The 22,039-nt window shown below is 38.7% G+C and overlaps 1 protein-coding gene across 3 annotated transcripts in view; it reads left to right on the forward strand.

Annotated features, from left to right (window-relative positions):
• The window catches only part of wu:fc27b11 (uncharacterized), a 49,331-nt gene that overhangs the window by 25,225 nt on the left and 2,067 nt on the right, over window positions 1-22,039 (forward strand). For 2 of the 3 annotated variants that reach the window (XR_007896140.1, XM_051688441.1), the window contains exons 1-3: window positions 1,848-2,349; window positions 2,633-2,759; window positions 3,024-3,141. Coding sequence is in view for 2 of the 3 variants with exons in the window: in XM_051688441.1 (XP_051544401.1) it covers window positions 2,646-2,759; window positions 3,024-3,141 (232 nt within the window). In the remaining variant the exon portion in view is untranslated. Of the gene's footprint in view, window positions 1-1,847; window positions 2,350-2,632; window positions 2,760-3,023; window positions 3,142-22,039 lie in introns of those variants that run through there. The other variant, XM_051688451.1, reaches the window with a different exon arrangement.

Below are 22,039 nucleotides of genomic sequence, written 5' to 3' on the forward strand. Positions count from 1 at the left end.
TTTTTTTTTTTTCATCACAAAAAAATAATAATAATAATAATAATCATTTGGGGCTATTAACAATAGATTCAGGGCTTCAACCCTATCAGCCAGGGTCTAGCTATGCCGCTGCTTTCTCCACGGTCCCTTATTTACTGCTACGCGAAGAGGAACTCTTCCCGAGGTAACTCGCATTGCGACGGCTTTTGCAGGCCAATGGTCATTGTCAGAGTTCAGCCACTTATGTTGGTTGTGTTTTTGTTGTCTTTGTGGCTGAGCTCTGACATCCCTGTTTAGTGTTTTGTCTAGTCTATGTGAGAATGCATGGCTCGCCCTTTTGGCATTGTCATGCATTATCTTGTCTTGATGGTTATTGGCACGAGTGCATTGCTCTTATGTCATCCTTGATATTTGTGTGTGTGTCTCGCGACCTCAGGCGCGCTTCGCGTTGTGCTCACTTTGCACTGTGCTTCCGGGTCGCAATCCGTTGTCATGTTGTGCTGGCACATATGTCCCCGTCTTGTCTGTCGTTTGGCATGAGCGCGTGTTTCTTTTGTTTCTGGCGGTATGGGCTCGTGTCATTCTGGTGTTAGTGTCTGTGAGAGCACGTGGCTTTGTTTAGTTTCTGTATTGTCACGTGTCTCTCAGTCTTGCGTGTTACCCTGCCTCCTTGTCTCCTCATTATTAGTTCATTGGCTTCACCTGTCCCTTGTTAACCTGTTTCATTTCTCTCCCTTTATTAGTTCCTCATGGATGCTGTCTTGTGCTGGATTGTTTCACTTCATTCATTATTCCTGTCGTTGTGTGCTCGTGTGTGCTGTCTGCAGTCCCTTTCAGTTCTGTAATTCTTGTGTTTATTCTAGTTTGTTTTTGTTTTGTTTTTTTCTCCATCGAGAGAGTTTTTTGTATGTTTTCTGTTTTTATTTAATAAATGTTCATTGTTGCCTATCTGCGCTTGGGACCTCCCTTCAAACACCCGATTCCGTGACAGCTCATAATATCGAGAGAAAATAATGAAAAAAAGCTTGTGGAATATTATTGGCTTTCCACGTTTTATAGTAATACTATTTTGGAAAGTATTTGCTAAGCCATTTAGGAGTTATTGCCGTTTATAGCTGAATGTGTCTGGAATATCGAAAACAAAACTGTCTTGGCCTCGCTTCGGCAGACTGCTTCCCTCCCTGTACAGCTGATTGCTCGCACCATGGACACGTTCATAAACAGGGACACTTCTCTCATCTCATTCACTTGCTTCTAACACCATCATGAAACTGAGTGCGAAAAAGTTAATGTTCGTGTCGACAATCGGGATAATATTCATTAAGCTTTTCACGTCATGAAGCCATACCAACTCAGATATACAGCTACATCTGCCTTTTTAATATCAAAATGATATTCTCAAATATCAAAATAAGATATATATTTTTATTGTAATTTTATCATTCTTATAAATAGAACAATGGAACCTTGACTGAAATGTTCACGGAATAATTTTTTTTTTTTTATTATTTTTTTTTTTTTTGTGGTACGCGTCTATACTAGTCATTATGGTAAAAGCGTGTAATTTCAAAATAAAAGAATGTGATTTCACATTCATTTAGTCAGTCTGTCAATAATGATTGAATGAAAAAAATTAATAAATGAATGAATAAAAATACATAAAGAATAAATATTAAAAGAGTAATAATGATAATTTTAAAATAACACCCGCAAACTTAATAATAACTTAATAGTACAGAATACATTTCCAAAGACGATCTGACTTCTAAGCACTAAAATGACACTATCATTGAGAAACTTTCCACACAATATCAGGACAGGCTGATGTTGAATTTCAAAATTAAAGTCCTCTAAAATGTCATATATATACGCTGTGTTCCCCTTAAATTCTGATGGATATTATAATTAATAATTATAATTATTATAATTAATTATAAATTATTATATAATTATAAAAATTATTATATTAAAAGGAAATTCCCTGTTTCCACAGACCAATTTCAGTTCAAAATTATAAAGAGGCTGAGCAGCTAGTAGTCTGATGCAGTCACAACAACATGGAGCTGAACACGCTCAAGACAGTGGAGATGACAGAGGACGCCCAGGAAGAACTATCTCTCATGACCAGGGCCCTGTTTCATAAAACTGTTTTGGACGAGTCTTACTAGTTAGTCATCTAAAATGTTGGTCTTTATTTTTTCAGTTAGTTGTATAAAAACTTATATTGGTCTAATTTAAGACCAACATGTAAGACAGCACACCCATAGGCTAACCTTTGTTTACATTCCATGTTGCCATGGAGAATAACTGTCAGCTGAGCCAGTGGGGGCTTCAGTTGAGACTTTGTAGAAGACTTTAACTTCTATCATGGTAACAACATTTCTTGTGTTTTTTTATTTTTTTATTATTATTATGGTTATTTGGGTTTAAATCACTACATTTGTTCATTAGAATCAATTTTGAAGCACTGTAGTCCTCTAATAAGCAAATATTTTCAGCGAATATACTTCAGCGAATACACTTGTAAATACATGTACAATTTTGTATCACTGATCAATAAAAATGTGTGTACATTCCAGTTATAATTTGGATGTAGTAAACTTTCTCTGCTTTGTTCCAAATTTAAATAACTTCCATCATAAATCACATACAGTGAGTACTTAAAAATGAGAAGAATGTGCCATGGGAAAATGGAGTGGGTAGACATAAAATGGAAAGGAGGAGTTCTGACCCATCAAATCAAGCGGGATGGCAGTAGCTGTGGGGTCACTTTCATCATGGTAAGTGAAGTAATGTAATACCTAAAAATGTAATGATATTCTCAAGTGGGTTAGCTCACAGTTGTCTTTTGTAAATTAAGTCCATGTCTTCGTTAAACTCAGTTTTACCTGTGCAATTATATATTGCTATATAATAATCAGATACAAGTATAGTACTAAATGAGTGAATAAAAGTTATTTTGGTTAATGTAGTTATGCCTTAGGACAGCTACACTATACAGGAGTCAGGCATATATGATGTTTTGAATATTTGTGTTTGTTTAGATGGCAAGGGCAGTGATGAAGGCCTTTCCAGCTGTTCCACTCATCAGGTTTGGGACATCCAAAAAGGAAATGGCACATGCAAGAAAAACAATGGCTCTCCAGATACTGAAAGCATCAGGTTTGTAAAGGAAGTCTTTGTCTGTAGTGTGGAGGAATACAAACCAAAATGCAGCTTTGTAAGGACTCAAACACACAAGGCAGCAGACATGTATAAGGTAAAACAGTTGTAGAAAAATCTTTTGTTGAAGAAAACTTCACTCAGGTTCCTAATTGAAGAAAATAATCTTTACTTAAGCTTCAGAGGAAAACAGATGGTTATGATGAGCATTTCACTGCCCAGCGGAGAGAGAGTTCACAGCAGTTTTGAAATGTCTTCTGAAGGTCAACATTTAGAGCAAGGTTGTATACTATTACATCAAGGCTAGCCCAAAACAATGGGTTGTGGGCTGGGTTAATGAGTGATAGCAAAGGTGAATATAACTCTGGACAGTAATTAACAATACAATCTGGTTCAGTCTGCCAGTGGCCCATTTGGCTAATCCCTTCGACATGCTGGTCAATGTAATATCTCTGTCTGCGTTGGAGGGTGTCTGCTAAATTTAATTCACATGTAAGTTAAAGACGGCTTCTCTCATCTGATGGCCTCAGAGAATTGACCCGATTGAAATACAGATATAATACTATTTTGTCGCGAAAGGTGGAGTTTTGGCTATTCAGGGCAAGACAGTCATACATTGAGTCAGGGGACAAAGCAGGGAAGCTTTTGGATAGATCTATAAAACAGAGAGAGTCTTTTTCTACCATTCCCTCAGTGAAATCTGCTGGTGGTGAAGTTTTTACCTCAGCCATTGATATTAATAATGTTTTAAAGAATTCTATCTTGATCTCTATAGTTCCACCTCTTCGTCTACTGATGAAGATATTAGAAACTTTGTGGAACCATTAGATCTTCCTAAACTGACGACTGAGCAAAAAAATTCTTTTGATTTTGAGATAAACTTGGAGGAGTTTGGCGAGGTAATTAAGGCCTTGCCTACAGGCAAGGCTCCGGGGCCAGATGGCTTTGCCACTGAATTCTTTAGATCTTATGCTACAGAATTGGCTACACTTTTGCTAGAAGTTTATACGGAATCATTTAAGAATGGAAAGTTTCCGCCAACCATGAGATCAGGTGGGGTTTATTCAGGGTCGCAGCTCTTCTGATAACATTAGGCGTTTCATCAATATCATGTGGACAGTGGTAAATGATCAGACACCGGTCTCTGCCATTTCACTTGACACCGAAAAGGCGTTTGATATGGTAGAATGGGATTATCTTTTTAAGATTTTGGAAACATACGGGTTCGGGAATACTTTTATTGGATGGATTAAGTTACTTTATAGACACCCGGTAGCAGCGGTACAAACAAAAGGATTAATTTCAGATTATTTTACTCCGGGTAGGGGCACCCGGCAGGGTTGCCCTCTTTCCCCATTATTGTTCTGTCTTGCACTGGAACCATTAGCAGCCACGATAAGAAGGTAAGATGATTTTCCAGGGGTGGTGGCGGGAGGTGTGGCGCATAAGCTTTTGCTTTATGCAGATGATATTTTATTATTTGTCTCCAACCCCACTAGACCTATGCCTTGCCTCCACAGAATTATTAATTCCTTTTCTAAGTTCTCAGGATACAGGGTCAATTGGTGTAAATCCAAAGCTTTGGCTCTGACAGCGTACTGCCCAGTAACGGCTTTCCAGCCGGACGCCTTTGAGTGGCCAAAACAGAGCATTAAATATTTGGGCATTTTATTCCCAGCAAATTTGTGTGATTTAGTTAGAGTTAATTTTGACCCCTTAATAAAAAAGGTTTTCAAGCGATGTGGGCAGGTGGGCTTCATTACATTTATCTATGATTGGGAAGGTTAATGTTTTTAAAATGAATTATATTCCAAAATTGAATTACCTGCTTCAGTCTCTCCCTGTAGATGTGCCCCTCTCTTATTTCAAGCAATTTGATAGCATAGCGAAGTCCTTCATTTGGAGTGGTAAGCATCCCATATTACATTTCAATAAGTTACAAAGGCCGATTGACAAAGGTGGGCTAGGGCTACCCAAGATTTTGTTTTATTATTATGCATTCGGTCTCAGACATTTGGCTCATATGTCTCTTCCACCTGAGAGAGCCCCTCCCTGGTTTTGTATTGAACAGGAACTTCTGGCCCCTATTTTTCAAAATTTGGTTCAACATTTTGGGATTCCCAGATCTCAGTTCTATAAGTATTTACAGCTGTGCCACTTGCTCTGTACTGTTTCTGGGAGTAGTTTACAACCCCCCCCCCCCCCACCCCACCCTCCCCGCCATAAAGTGGCATCTACTCTGGGAGTGGTGATTACTGCTTTTGGAAAAAGTCATGTGGCATCAGTGTATTACTCCCTGCTAATTCAGAGTCTGGGGGATGGAACTTCAACTTTTCTTAAGAGATTATTTTGGGGGCAATTGTGAGGGTTAAATATTTATTCTTTTTGTATATGTTTTGCTTTTCATTGTTTAATAGATGAATCAATAAAAAAATTTAATCTAAAAAAAAAAAAAAAAGACAGCTTCTCAAAGGCTATCTTTCTTAGCTCAAAGAGTTTACACACAGGGATCTGTTAATCAATGTAAAATAGTGTGTCTCAGCATAGAGTGTAATGTCTTACAGAAATTCAGAACATTAATCAGGAAACAGAAAAGACAATGTTAGGATAAAAAAAGAATTAAAACTATTAGGTAATACATTCTCTTCTACACAGTCTTTACTAAGCCAAAAACCCAGTACACAATCTAGGTGAAAGCCAGAGAAAACAAACAATACAGGCAAATGTACAAAAAGCCAAAAATAAAAAAAATACACAGAGCAGGCAAGGATCACCAATCATTGGTAATACATGTCCAAATAGGCTGGAATTACACACAGGTAAACAACTCTGGGAAATTCTAACAACAGACAGTTATATATACTAAGTGATCTGTGAGGTAAGTGTGGCAGGTGAATGGAGAAGGCTGATGGATGATTAGCTGGGGAGTGGTGCATAGAGGCAGAGGTGAGGTGGAGCAGGATAGCAGAGCGGGAATGGATAAACCAGATGATTGTGCTGAGGCATGAAGGGCTGGAGGAATGAGATCTTTAACGAGATTCAAAGAGCAACCACACAGAAATAGAGAGCGAGAGATGAAGGGGATCTCAACGATTAAGGGGATCTCAACGATGAAGGGGATGTTAACGGACTCTGTTTGAAATCTTGACACAACTTACCCACACTGTTATTGTCACAGCACGTAATGCACTGTTTTAAGGGCTGATTTAAATGTTTACCACAACAACTCGAAATGCTGCCTTTAGTAATTATCTGAATATATAGATATTTGTTGTTCAATAAGAATTAACAGAAATTAGAGTGTCACAAGACTAGCTGCTTTGAGGTTTTTAGAGGTGGACAAACAGGCTTGGATTAAACTGGGATAAGGCCGCAGATAATATTAGATCCATTGCCTTTAAACTCTGAGATAGCAGCATTTGTAGTAGCTTATGCTGGTGTTGTGAAAGCAGAATTTGGAGATCAAAAACAGTAGATATTGTAAACAGTGACACTGAGTATTTAGATACACCAACATATTGACAGTAAACCAATTTTCTTCATTGTTAATATTCATTAAAATTTATATGAAGACAGGTAATCTAGTTACATAGTGGGCAACATTTGTTCAAAAATACTGACAGGCATAAATTTGTGAGAGTACAGTGATATTTCCACCTTTTCGTTTTATAGATCCAGTGTAACACATGTGAGAGGTGGTTCTCCGAGGACCTAAGCGCAAAAATAAATAAAAAGCGCAGATCAAAATAATAGGCACAGATCAAAAAATAACAAGCACGAATCAAAAATATATAAACACATTTAAAATATGCTGCAAAAAAACCAAAACAAAAATTAAAGCAAAGTCATCAGAATTGCAAACAAAATCATGTTTTCCTTGGTTATATTACTGTTTTTTTGTGCTCTCTGACAATTTTACTCATATTTTCATGTTTTTTTTTTTTTTGCGTGTGACATCACTCCAATACAACTCCGACAGCTGCTGCTCAATATTATATTATTTGTGGTTGATAGATACTCCGTCGCTGTCCTTTCTGTATAATGCTGCCCCCTTCAGCATATCTGCATAACACGGCGGCACATTTCAACTTATTGCAGCCCATTCGGCCCCGTTCTCCTTCGGGAAAAGTCCCGGTTCTCCCGATGGCCAGTCCGCCCCTGGTGTGCATTATTGCTGACACCTAAATGCACACTTTGGTGATGGCTGTATGCCTGCAAGTCATTTGCTTCAAATGATACTGAAGCTGTATACTCTATGTTATGGAAATGTTTGTAAATGTTTTGGATTTGTATGCTCCAGTGTTGCTGTGTCTTTAGAGACGGGCCCTACATTTGCGACTATTTGTGAATCAAGAACGTCCAAGTTCAAGCCAACTTAATTGCATTATTTATTGAGGTGGGGATGCTTGGTCACTTGTTTCTGATTTCACTGCAGTATCGTGGAAAAAGAAACTACATGTAGCTGTGCCAACGTAGGATCAGTACATAACGGTACATTCAGCAACATGGAAAAGCAGATCAAGTTGGGTTCTGAACTCGCGACTACATTGGTACAGCTAGTAAAAACATGCATGAAACATCCACACCAACCCAGCCTTGTTTTTTTTTTTAATATGCAGCCAATAACCTACAAAGAAGGAAGTCTTATATAATGCCTAAACTAAAGACTCTACTAACTAAATTCAGACTCGATACATGTGTCAATGGACTATGATAATATGATGATAATGATAACACATTGTTTCCTAGTGCTGGCAGAAAATACTAAAAATAGATACAAACAGCATCTATCAACCACAAATAATATAATATTGAGCAGCAGTCGTCAGAGTTGCATTGGAGTGACGTCACATCCCCTCTTCGAATGATTGGATAGAGGAGGAGCTGTCGATCAAGAACTAGTGGACCAATGGGGACACAAAACACACCCTGATTTACATAAAACTCAACTCACAAGTTTTGGAAAACCAAGTGCAGAACTTGGAAACAAAAGCAAAGAAAAATATAGCATAAGCATACAAAAATAAAAAATTAAATTAAAAATTAAATTAAAATATGAGCAAAATTGTCAGAGAGCACAAACAACTGTAATATAACCAAGGAAAACATTATTTTGTATGCAATTCTTATGACTTTGCTTTAATTAATTAATTCATTTATTTTTTGCAGCATATTTTAAATATTTTTGATTCATGCTTATGTTTTTATCTGTGCTTATTATTTTTTTATTCACGCTTATTATTTTTGAATCCGTGACCGCAATACATTTGGCAGGATTTTGATCCCATAACTTTCTTCTTATATAAACAACAGGCACTGTATTAAACAGCACATAACCTTTTCAAATGAACAATGTTTCTGGTTAGTTTATGTAAAATTCAAACATCTGTCTGTCTGAATTCCACTTCGTCTGTAATAAAGAAAGCAAACATCGCGTGATCTTCCGTGACTGGTGTGGGTTCAGCATGTGACTGGAAGCGCAAAGTGTCCGGCTTGACGGCTCTTTTCAACTCCTCCAACGACTGCAACCGCAAATCTCACCGATTGGCAAATCGAGATTCAGTTCAAGTCGAACACACCTAATGTAATTGCTGTGATTATTGGTAATGTGACCAACATTAATCTGATTTAAATTTGGATCCTCACAGAATAGCTCTGAGATGAGTGACTGATGAGATGTTGAGAGAACCTGGAGAGCGATTGATTTAATTCCCTTAAATATCCATTCTGTTATTTACAATCAGATTTAGGGTACGTTTACACAACAACGATGTACTAAAAATGGAAATGTTTTTCCTTTGCAGTTTTGAAAAGTTTCGCATACAGACGACAACGTTGTCAAAACGATCCCCGCTCACACGGATCCGCGAAAACTACTAAAAATGCTGTATTATGCATGCCAGGCCAGTAGTTGCCGATGTCACTTTGAAAAGAAACACTACACGCCTGTGCACATAAGCATTCTTCCACAGAGCGGTGAATACAAACAGTGAAGATGGCGAAAGCATTGAGCAATTTTTTCTGGACGGGTGATGAGGATTCTTTATTACTACAATTACTTTTCTGGAGAAGCAACAATAAACTCAAAATCTTGAGCAGCACAAACACAGTCCTGTAGTCCGCCATTGTAGTTTTGAAAGTCTCACGCGTTGTTTTGAAGTACTCGCGCGCATGCCTATAGACTGAACACGTAATACGTGTGCGCATGACGTCATTGTTTTCACAAAACATACGTTTTTGTATGTTTACATGGAGATGATAACGGCATCCAAAACCAGTCAACATCAACAGCTTATGTTAACATACTCTCCTACCATCCCAAGAGTCAGCAGGGGGAGTACAGAAGAAGGCAGGAGAGGAAGTGATGGTAAAAATTAGCAGAGTTTATTGAATAATCTTAAGAGTTCAGTCTATAGGCATGCGCGCGAGTACTTCAAAACAACACGCGAGACATTCAAAACTACAATGGCAGACTACAGGACTGTGTTTGTGCTGCTCAAGATTTTGAGTTTGACGCTTCTCCAGCAAAGTGTAGATTTACTGCATCACTACTAAGACCAGTGATCGCCATCTTCATTGTTTGTATTCACCGCTCTGTGGAAGAATGCTTATGTGCGCAGGCGCGTAGTGTTTCTTTACAAAGTGACATCGCCAACTACTGGCCTGGCATGCATAATACAGCATTTTTAGTCATTTTCGCGGATCTGTGTGAACGGGGATCGTTTTGACAACGTTGTCGTCTGTACACGAAACTTTTCAAAAACGCAAAGGAAAAACTTTCCCGTTTTTCGTACATCGTTGTCGTGTAAACGTACCCTTATTCAAACACACAGCACGGATGTGGAAAAGAAACCGCTCAACCGAAAAGTAAGCTGAAATGTTCTTAAAGAGAAACTCAATGTAAATGCTTGTAAATAGTACAAATTATGCATACAAAAAACAAGAATGTGACAAAATGTGTATTAAATGTGTACATGTGCATATATTTAAAGGGGCAATAATACATTATGAAATATTTTAACTTCATAAAACACTTTACATATTGTAGAATTGAACAAATAGGCACCTACAGCATCTATGCATGGGTTTGGTGAAACTTGGCAAAGAGTTTAGGCAGTTCTGGCTCGCACTGCCATATCTTTTCTAACTCGTCTGAATTATGGTGTGTTCCATTTAGAAGTGATCATCCCTACACCGTATTTCCTTCAAAGACTTTACTCTCCATTGTAAGAGCTTCGATGGGCTGAAAGGTGTGGTGCTCAAAAATAGTGTTCATTTTATTGGAGATTCTGTTTGGAACGACCCTACAGCTTGGCTACCATTATTATTCTCCCATCAAAAAAGCCCTGTGAAGCAGGGGCAGACTGGGAAGAAAATTCAGCCCGGGATTTTACATAGAAACTGGCCCAAAACTTTTGTGGCGCATGTGGGCCCATTTCACGGCCGTCCCACTGGGAAAAGTCCCGGTTCTCCCAATGGCCAGTCCGCGCATGCTGTGAAGTCATCATTTAAGCCAAAATCCCCTAGACTACATTACATTGACAGAATGTTCAAACAAGCTAAAAGTCTGTTTTTGAATGTTCGTGAGTTCAAACTTCAGCTGTCAAAACTTACACACAAGCCCTTTAATCTGTTGTAAGATGCTCTTTCTGTCTTTCTCTTACTGTAACACCTGTAAACATTTCTAACTTGAAGCATTTAAAAGTATTTTAAACTTTCAGACAAGGTTTTGTCAAATCAACATTATAGTCTGTATCAACAAACTTTACATATCTAGTTTAATCATACTTTTTTACACAACACAAAATTAAAAAAAAATCAATGTCTACTTTTTCCTAACCACCTAAGCCCAGTTATTTTTTGTAATAAATATTTTTGTTCAACAGCACTTTTCAAACAAAGCATAAAGCTCAACCCTATAAAGCCTAACATATGAAAAAAATTATATTTTTTAAAACCTATTTAAAATGATTTTTCTATAAAATAATGAAACTGTAAGCAAGCACATGTTGCTTTAATTCAATAAATACTAATTTTGAAATATCAGTAACAATATAAATGCTATTGTTAATTTTACTTTATCAAAATCTGCAAAGAGTTCACATCAAAAAGACAAGTGCATCACGATATGAAGGTAGCCATTTTGGATATTAAATTACAAGGTCTTCTACTTCCAGAAGAGCATGGAAACTTTCACCAGGAGGCAGTAGACATCTAGTGCATTGCATACAACCGGGTTTTCAGCAAAGTTTTGATCATGTTGATGATGTAGAGGATTTAGAAAGTCATGTATCAAATATGATATGTACGGCATTATAGGGTTAAAGAGTGGCTAAAATTTTTATTAGAAACAAGAAGGCAAAAGGGTCCTATAAGAGGGCTAGGGACCCTCATAGTCACAGGGCCCTATTGAGGGGGCCTTTTATAAGCTGTGGGGCCCACATATTCAAGCGTATATAAATATTTGTTTTCAAAGTTGATGGGCTGCCAGACCTTGCAGCATAGGGCCCCTTCGGGCCCCTGGTAGTCAAGGACCCCTGGGTACTGGCTCCATTGGCCCGGTCCGTTATACACCTATGTCCAGAGGCCACAATGTCACGCATCAAGAGCTGAGAAAGCGCTCATTCATTATAGTTGCAGTGTATGTGTGATTCCCTGCATGCTGCAAAAAAGATTGCCCCAATTCTTGGCACGATCGGCTGATCACAGACTTAAGACGAAGTCACCCAAATTCTTGCAGGTGGTATAGCTGCCCATTCGTCTTGGCAAAATGCCTCCAGGTCATGCAAAGTCTTTGGTTGTCTTGCATGAACCGCATGTTTGATATCTCCCCAGATTGGCTCAATGATATTAAGGTCAGGAGACTGTGATGGCCACTCCAGAACCTTCACCTTTTTCTGCTGTAACCACTGGAGGGTCAACTTGGCCTTGTGCTTAGGGTCATTGTCATACTGGAAAGTCCAAGAGCGTCCCATGCACAGCTTTCATGCAGAAGAATGCAAATTGTCTGCCAGTATTTTCTGATAACATGCTGCATTCATCTTGCCATCAATTTTCACAAGATTCCCCGTGCCTTTAGAGCTCACACCCCCCCAAAACATCAGTAAGCCACCACCATGCTTCACAGTGGGGATGGTATTCTTTTCACTATAGGCCTTGTTGACCCCTCTCCAAACATAGCGCTTATGGTTGTGACCATAAAGCTCTATTTTGGTCTCGTCACACCAAATTACAGTGTGCCAGAAGCTGTGAGGCGTGTCAAGGTGTTGTCATTTGTGGCACTGGCACAGTAAAGGCTTCTTTCTGGCAACTTGACCATGCAGCTCATTTATGTTCAAGTATCGTCGTATTGTCCTCCTTGAAACAACCACACCATCTTTTTCCAGAGCAGCCTGTATTTTTCCTGAGGCTACCTGTGGGTTTTTCTTTGTATCCCGAACAATTCTTCTGACAGTTGTGGCTGAAATCTTTCTTGGTCTACCTGACCTTGGCTTCGTATCAAGAGATCCCCGAATTTTCCACTTCTTAATAAGTGATTGAACAGTACTGACTGGCATTTTCAAGGCTTTGGATATCTTTTTATATCCTTTTCCATCTTTTATAAAGTTCCATTACCTTGTTACACAGATCTTTTGACAGTTCTATTCTGCTCCCCATGGCTCAGTATCTAGCCTGCTCAGTGCATCCATGTAAGAGCTAACAAACTCATTGACTATTTATACACAGACACTAATTGCAATTTAAAAAGCCACAGGTGTGGGAAATTAACCTATAATTGCCATTTAAACCTGTGTGTGTCACCTTGTGTGTCTGTAACAAGGCCAAACATTCAAGGGTATGTAAACTTTTGATCAGGGCAATTTGGGTGATTTCTGTTATCATGATTTAAAAAGGAGCCAAACAACTATGTGATAATAAATGGCTTCATATGATCACTATCCTTAAATAAAAGATGATCAGTCATATTTTCAAAATCAATGCCAAAATTTCACAATTTCTGCCAGGGTATGCAAACTTTTGAGCAAAACGGTATAATAGAAGTGAATGGGGGCCAATCCGTAAATGTTAAAATACTCACTTTTTCAAAAGTATAGCCACAAGATGTAAACAATATGAATGTTAACATGATTTTAGTATGTAAAATCACTTACTAACATTTTCTGTGTAAAGTTACATCCAATTTTACAATTTTGTTGTCATGATGACGCAACGCTCTCTAAACCCTAAAACTGTAAAAAGACCATAAAAACAGATTTAAACAACTTTACAGCTCAAATAAGTGATATGTTTTTTAAGATTTTAAATGATAAGCTTCACATATCTTTAAACCCTCCAAAAATGGGCCCCATTCACTTCCATTGTAAGTGCCTCATTATAACCTCGATTTATTTCTTATGCTGTTGATTGAGTTTGTATTGAATCTGGAATATTCCTTTAAATTCTCTAAACTTAATAAACAAAATAAAGTGTGTTTTGTCAACAGAATATTATTACTCTCTCCAGTTTTTTCTTGCCTGAATGCTGACTATTTTGCTATTCCGTGCTAACTTTGTATCTTCTTTTTATCTTGAAGCTCAGCACTAACCCAAAATCTTAACCTATCCTTATCAACCTTAGCCTAAATCTAATCTCTAATTTTTCTCTCTCCTCTCTCTCTCTGTCTTTCAGTGGTTTTGAATTGACTGAAGGTTGTTTTAAATACCCTCTGGTAGAGCAGTACCTAAAGACATAACTTCATGGGCTTTAGCTGCAAAATATCTCCTTTGTCGGGTTTTAACACTCCTCACTTTACTGCTGGCTTGCTTTTATCTGTCCTATTATATCTTTTGGGTATCACCCAGTGACCAGTTCTACTGTAACCTGCGCACAGGTGTGTGTTACATGGATAGCACAGTTGTGTCTTTCTTTGTGTGTATTTGCATGTATCTAATGCACCATAGTAATTAAGTATGACAAGATCAATATATTAGAGTGAAACTGTGTCTCTTAATCTGTGCTGGTGTACTGCGCTTCACGCCATCCACCGCGGCAACCATGCTCAACTCACCACGTGCCCCACCGAGAACGAACCACATTATAGAGACCACGAGGAGGTTACCCCATGTGACTCTACCCTCCCTAGCAACTGGGCCAATTTAGTTGCTTAGGAGACCTGGCTAGAGTCACTCAGCACACCCTGGGATTCTAACTAGCAAACTCCAGGGGTGATAGCCAGCATCTTTACAAATGAGCTACCCAGGCCCCCGGTCTTTATTTCTTTAATGGATAAACTCAGTGTGCCGGTCTCACCCGTGATGGCGGAAAAACACAACAGTCCAGCGTGGTTGGACTACAACACAGCAAATATCTCATTCGTGATAACAGTACGTTACAGTAATACCTTAGGTATTATTAGTAGCAATGAGCGGACTCGGCGGTCCGTAAACTGTACAAGCAATAACCTTGATACACAAGAATAACACACTATAATATTCTGTCTCTGCCCAGATGTAAACCTCTTACTTGAATCGCATGAGGACGCAGGTAGAATGTGTGTTCATCCGTCGTTTGACTCCGTCTCGGTTCCTCGAGTCTCGGGTGATGAAGGGAGGCCGTTTCCTCACTCTGTCGGCGGGCGGTACGGCTGCTGATTCTCGGCGGGCTGGCGGAGAAATCAGCGACGTCGACTTGGTTGAAGAGGGAAGAGAAATCTTCTTTCTTCACTTCTGCAGCAAACGGATGAAGATGCGAATTGCTCGGCGGTCTCCTTCGGATCCGTTAGAGTGTTCGGTGGAATACAGAGTAATCTCAACTCGTCCAGCGAGATGAAGATTGTATGGTCACAGTTTCAAGTCGTACGTTACTTCCTTGTGCCACGAGGCTACACCCAAGAGCAGCAATGAGCTGCGTCTACACACGGCAAACGAAGTTGCCGGAAGCAATGCCCAGAAGGATCTCAGAGGTATTTCTACTCCTGATGACGTCATGGTTGAGGGGCGTTCTGTCGTGTGCCTCATCCAATAGGAGTTGAGAGTTCGATCCTTTAGTGAGCAAGGCTTCATAGGATTTGTAGTCTGTTTTGGACTCCCTTTGTTTGATTTTGGCGTGGTTTTTATCAGTAAGATTTATGACTTTGTGTGTAGGCCTCAGTCAGGCTTTACGACTGTGTTAGACCTGCATTTGTCTTCTATCTGAATACATGAGGCCCAACAGAATTTTCTTTTTGATTTTCCACTAGTATATTATATAATTGGGTAACCCAGTCCTTACTGAAACAATTCTGTATAGAAAATGTTTCCAATATAGACACTGGAGGAAGCTGTACTGAGTTCTTTAGTCGTGAAAAAATAACTTCTTAATTGTAAATATTTGAAAAAATGTTTAGGAGGTATATCAAACTTTGCTGATAACTTGTCAAATGGCAATAAAATATTATCTTCATATAAGTCCATCAGTCTACCAATGCCCTTATTTAACCACATTTTAAACCCCATATCATTTTTAGCTGGGCTGAAATGTTCATTGCCCCAGATTGGTGAAAAACAAGACAGCACTGGGGAATCATCAAGATATTGATGTACTTTGTGCCAAACCTCAGTAGTGTTTCTAACAAATGGATTATCTTTTTCTTTAGTTCCTTACTGGGTACTGAATATAAAAGACTGCCCAGTGTTAAACCTCTTGCAACCATTCATTCCGCCTGAACCCAGGGCATATCTGAATTTCTACAAAACCAGAATATCGCAATCCTCAATTGCGCGGCCCAATAGTACCATAGCATGTTTGAAGTTGTAGTCCTCCCCTATTAAATGGCAAATATAAAAGTGAGAGCCTAAGTCTCGGCTTCCTATTATTCCATATACAATTAGAAAGCAGCTTTCTTACTCTCGGAAAAAACACAGGAGTAGGTGCAAGCGGTAATGATTGGAAAAAATACAAAAATTTCGGTTCATCTTAATCACATTTGTTCTTCCCATCAAAGACAGGGGCAGTGTTGTCCATCTAGTTATCTCTTCTGATACTTTAGCAAACAAAGGTTCATAATAAACTGAGCTGAGGGTGTTTATCTGAGGGATTATTTTAACTCCAAGGTAGTCAAAGCCATTTGTAGCATTTGCAAGCAAAAAAACATGGGTTTTTTCTTGTTTATTCAGAAACATAATCAATGATTTATCTTTATTTACTTTAAATCCAGAAAACTCTCCATACTGGCTAATAAGCTTTAAAAGGGATGGAATTGACTTTTTCAAGATCTGATAGAAATACCATGGAATCATCTGCATATAACGCAATACGATATTCTAAGATGCCTGCATGAATGCCACATATTGAAGGGTGTGATCTTATTGCTATTGCCAACAGTTTCATAGCTAAAACAAAAAGTAAAGGAGAAAGCAGTGAACCCTGCCTTGAGCCACAACTTAGATGAAATGGTTCAGAGATCAGATTATTAGTGAATACTTCAGCCGTAGAGTCGATCAACAAAATTTCTATCCTCCTACGAAAGTAGTCACCAAACCCAAATCGGCCCAGCACTTCCATTATATACGGACATTCAAGTCTATCAAATGACATTTCGGCATCAAGAGACAGAATGGCCGCATCTGGAGATCCATCCTCTGCATGTATAATGTTAAGTACCCTCCTAACATTATGGAACCCTTGACGATTTTTAACAAAGCCATTTTGATCGGTATGTATCACATTGGGCAAAACCTTTTCAAGTCTCATTCCCCAGGCATTAGCAATAATTTTTGCGTCCGCATTTAGTAAAGAAATTGGCCTATATGAGCCGCATTCTGTCTGCTCTTTTCCCAGCTTTAAAATGAGAGTAATCAAGGCTTTTCTTAACGAAGGAGGGAGATATCCTTGTTGGAAAGCTTCTGTATACATCTCGATCAAATGATCTATTAATTTATCTTTAAATGTTTTATAAATGTCAATTGGAAGGCCATCGAGACCCGCTGTACCGCCCATCATATTAAGAATAGCATTGGATATAACCTCTAACTCTAGTTCTCTATCTAGTCCAAGTTTTGTCTCTTCAGAAACAGATGGAATATCTAAACCCTCTTAGAACTTGTTTTGGTCTAATGAGCTTATAGGATATTCAGATTGATATAGAGCTTTATAAAATGAAACAAAAGTATCATTTATTTCACAAGGATTTGTAGTAATTTCCCCCTTTCCACTCTTAATTTCATTAATGGCTCTTTCTGAGTTTAATTTCTTGATTTGCCAGGCCAGTAGTTTACTGGGTTTTTCACCCTGATCATAAAAGGTTTGCTTAAGTCTTATTAAACTATTTTCAGCTTTTTGTGTGGACAGCTCCTTATATTCTGCTTTAAGGGGTACCAGTTTTTGTTTATTGTGTATGGAATTATCTATTTCTATCACATTTTCCAAGTCTCTGATTTCAGAGTCAAGATTAATCATATTTTGTTTTAAATAGTTTTTGAACAGGTAAAACTAATAATTTGGCCTCTAATATATGCCTTAAAGGCCTCCCATCTAATTGTCACAGAGGTCTGATCTGTATTAATTGCAAAATATACATCTATCTGATCTCCAACAAATTGAATGAATTCTGAATTTTGCAGCCATTTAGGATGCAAACGCCATCTAGAGGGTCCTTTGGTTAATTGTAAATCTAAATAGAATAAAGAGGTGGGGGAGTGATCTGATAATACCACACTATCCTATATACAGCTGTCTATATTTGGAAGTAGAGAAGCAGAAATTACAAAATAATCTATACGCGAAGAGGTTTTAGAAGAAGATGAGAAACATGAATATTCCTTTTTTACTGGATTTAGTGTCCTCCAGGGGTAGCACAAGTTCAGTTCTTTCATAAATTGTCTAATTTTCTTTCTACTTTTAGAGAACTGATGAGCAGTCCAGCAACAGATCGAGAGTGCACTTAAAGTCACCTGCTATTATTACTGTACCCAAGAGAGAGGCAATTAACAAGAAAAGATTTTCAAAAAATGCGGGATTATCTTCATTCGGGCCATAGACATTAACCAAATTAATATTTTTATTCATAAACGTACCTTGCACTATCAAATATCTACCAGCTTTATCCAAGATAGGTTTATTTACTTGAAAGGGTACTGATTTTATGGATCAACACCAAAACCTCCCTAGAATGGGAAGAAAAACAAGATGACAACACTTGACCTGGCCATCTCCTTTGCACCTTCTGGATTTCTTCTTTGAGCAAATGAGACTCCTGTATAAATACTATGGATGATTGAAGGTGTATAATCCTATTAATAACTTGCTTAAGCTTAATCATTTTTATCATCCCCCTTACATTACAAGAGGTAATTTTTAACTTCTTGAACGATGTGATTTTACTTTACCTTAAAACAATTTGTGTAGCATATTGAGCGAGTGGATAGAGCAAATATTTCGATGTGGAAGTTAGCCAGGAGATCTGCCACCACAAGGAATTAGCGTATTTAAGACAAGAACAAAATAATAACACCTCAAAGAACTGCCACAACCCAGTTTCATTAGCTGTCACCCCGTCCCCTCTCTATCTCCTTGGGATATAGTTAAGTCCCAACACTGATCCAATATCACCAAGGGAGCAGTTATACCAAACCAAACTGGTAATTAGCTAAATCCAAACAAAAATGAATAAGACTAAAGAAACAAACAAACCAAAAAAAATAAAAATAAAAAAGACTTGAGTCTCCTGGCAATATTTCAGTGTTATACGAACACACATTTAAAGGCTAACTCCAAATATTTAAGTTAGATTATTAACCGATACATGAGCTCAACCATTAAATAAAATATCAGACTTACCAACAGCCATTAGGATTAACAGCAAGAAATGAAAATTGAAAAATTATAAACATCAAACTCGCAACTCTAAAATAACAATATTAGTTATGTCCATTAGCTAGGGTGACCATATTCTGGTTTTCCAAAAAAAGGACACCTTTTCTATTCACCGAGTTGTAGAATAATAGGGTTCAAAACAGTGTTACTATGAATGCAAACTTTAATACAGTGAAAAAGACACTCTATTAGCATAACATAAATATATATAAATAAATAAAAATTTCCAACATTCTTTTGAATGTCCATGTACTAAAATAAAATATTTGATGCCATGAGTGTAACTTCATTTACTATTACTATTATTTTGAATGGTCATGGAAAATGAAGCAATGTGATAACAATTTTACCTGGTCACAAAATGTAGTCCATTAATTTACCTGATGAACTTTAACCTTTTGCTGACCATTTATGCTTCGCAGAGCTGATGTGTGCTTTTAAATCACTTGCACATTTATTAGCAACTGACACATAAGTGCCAGCTTTACATGCCATAAATTCTGCTTCCCACGGATCTCGACCTGGATGAAAACAATTGAATTTTTTGTGCAAATCTTCTGTAAATTTGCACTTTCGTTTGGGCATTGTTTCCACTCAGATGTCATTTGCTGCTACTGTCAAGCAACTGTTTGATGCTGAACACAATAGCGCTTCACGCGTTCGCGGAGAGATTGACAGGCAGGAATTTGGCCAATAGTTGCTGCAAGCCTCTTATAATCGACCAATTGGTGTGCGAAAAGGCGGGACTTACAAAGAGCAATGCAAATATATGTGCACACACAATGAAGTATTAGACCAGATGCACATCATAATGCAACTTAAGCCGAATTCCGGACATTTTTGCAAATTTAGAAATCCCGGCCGGACGCTTTTTTAAGGTCCGAAAAAGAGGACATGTCCGGGAAAAAGAGGACTGTGGCAGGGCGGAGGGTGGGGCTGGGTCATGATTCCGCACACCTGGCCCCTAATTAGGCTGATTAAGCCCAAGAGGGATATGGCTGACCGGAGACGGCAGTGCGACAGAGAGAGAGTTACGGACAGCTGTCCGACACCTGTGTGTGTGTTTGTCTTTTTGGTTAAGTTTATTATTAAACTATTATATTGTTAAGCCGGTTCTCGCCTCCTCCTTTAAACTGAATGTGTTACAAGGACGTATGGTCACCCTACCATTAGCAAATGAGCATTCAACATATTAATCAAGGAGGTATTGTCACTTCTCGTTTAGCATCGAAGATTAGGGAAATTTAAAATTTTCCCTTTATGCCCTCTATGTATCACCTGCATTTTGTATTCCCTGTATAAACTTTTCGGCATCCGCCGGATCTTCAAACTCGCGTATCTGTCCATCAATCGTCAGGCATAACTTGGCCGGGTAAATTACTCCATATTTAATGTTCAGGGATCGCAATTTTACCTTCACCCCGTCAAAGCGCCTCCTTTGCCGTTGCAACTCCGCCGACAGATCCTGGAAAAACACGACCTCATGCTTGCCATACATAACCTTTCCTTTAGCCCTGGCCACGGACTTTATCTTGAAAGTTCAAGAACTTCATAATTAGCACTCTTGGTGGGGGTGATTGATTACGTTGTGACCGGCCAGGAAGCCTGTGTGCTCTCTCAATGATAGGTGGAGTGGGAAACGTATCTGGGCCCAACACTTCTGGCAGCCACTTTTCCAAGAAGGTGGAGGTGTCAGGGTTTTCCACCATTTCCGGTAAATTAACCAGCCTAAGGTTTGATCTCTGTGAATAATTTTCCAGCTCGTCAAGTTTGTGTGAGAGGAAAGCCACACGTTTAGTCATCTCTTCCATCTTGCCCTTATCTGAATTAACTGTGTCTTCCACATTGCTAATGCGCTCTTTGGCCAAATCCATACACCCAGAGAAATCTCTCACATCTTTTTTGACATCACGAATTGCATTCAGCACTCCGTCGAACTTTGTGGAAAAGTCACTCCTCATCATGTCAAATTTTTGAAGCACATACGAATTTTGGCTGTTATTGGCCAGAGTTTCCTCCGGCTGTGGGGAATTGCAAGCCATACCTGTTGAGCTAGCTACTCTGCTAGCATCCCCCTCATCCTGTTCCACATTTGGGGAGAAGTCTGATTTATGCTAATTTTTAGCTTTTTTCGATGGCATATTAGCACCTCGTTAAACTGATAAGGTCGAATCAGCTTCGTGTCTGTAATTTATCGGATAGAATACAGGATTTTACAAGAATAATGCCAGGAGCTCACAAAAAGATGTGCGCTTAGTCCGGAGTCATAACCACGCCCCCGTGATACGTATATTTCATATATTGTTGTGCATCATTACTTTGACATGTATTTTTCTATCTTTGTTTCTCTGAAGTTTGAGTTGTTACTGAATCCACTTCCTGCATCCCACCCAATTTTCAACAGTGGCCCACCTGCTAGCACAGCAACTCCTCATGTAGTTAATTCCCATATCCACCCTTCTGCCACACCACCGCAAATAACCACACCGCCGCCTTGTGCCTCATCTCCTCAAAACACACCAAATCTAATTGTTAGCTCACATGCACATGCCTCAAACACTCATATCACCATGACAACCCATGCAGCTGGACCTTACATATCCATACCACCCACCTGCCTGCCTGAAACACAGACCTTATCACAGATGCACATAGGTATTCCAGCCTCAGCGGGCACCTGTGTGGGATTACCAGATAACCACAGAGCCAGTTTTCATTCTCAAGCCACAGTTCGCCTTCCCCAAGCATTCATGCAGACCACGTCAACACGTAATTCCTCCCCCCACCCCCTCCCCTCCAATCCTGCACCGGTAGGTAAACTGGACAAGCTGCTGGAGAGACTGGGCTCTCAATTTCCGTGATGCACAAGGAACTGAGATTAAACATTGTTATATGATGAGTTTAGTTTCTACCCAGTGTATTTTTGGGACCCAGTATAATTTTATGATATTAGTAAATTCTGTTGAAAATCTGTAGTTTGTTGATTGTGTTATTGTGTGTCAAAGGATAATGAGAGCTTTTGAAATTCACTTCACTCTCAAACTGCTTCTGTCCATATTAGAGATCA

The sequence above is a fragment of the Myxocyprinus asiaticus genome, chromosome 4 (assembly GCF_019703515.2).
Source record: "Myxocyprinus asiaticus isolate MX2 ecotype Aquarium Trade chromosome 4, UBuf_Myxa_2, whole genome shotgun sequence".
Classification (NCBI taxonomy): Eukaryota; Metazoa; Chordata; class Actinopteri; order Cypriniformes; family Catostomidae; genus Myxocyprinus; species Myxocyprinus asiaticus.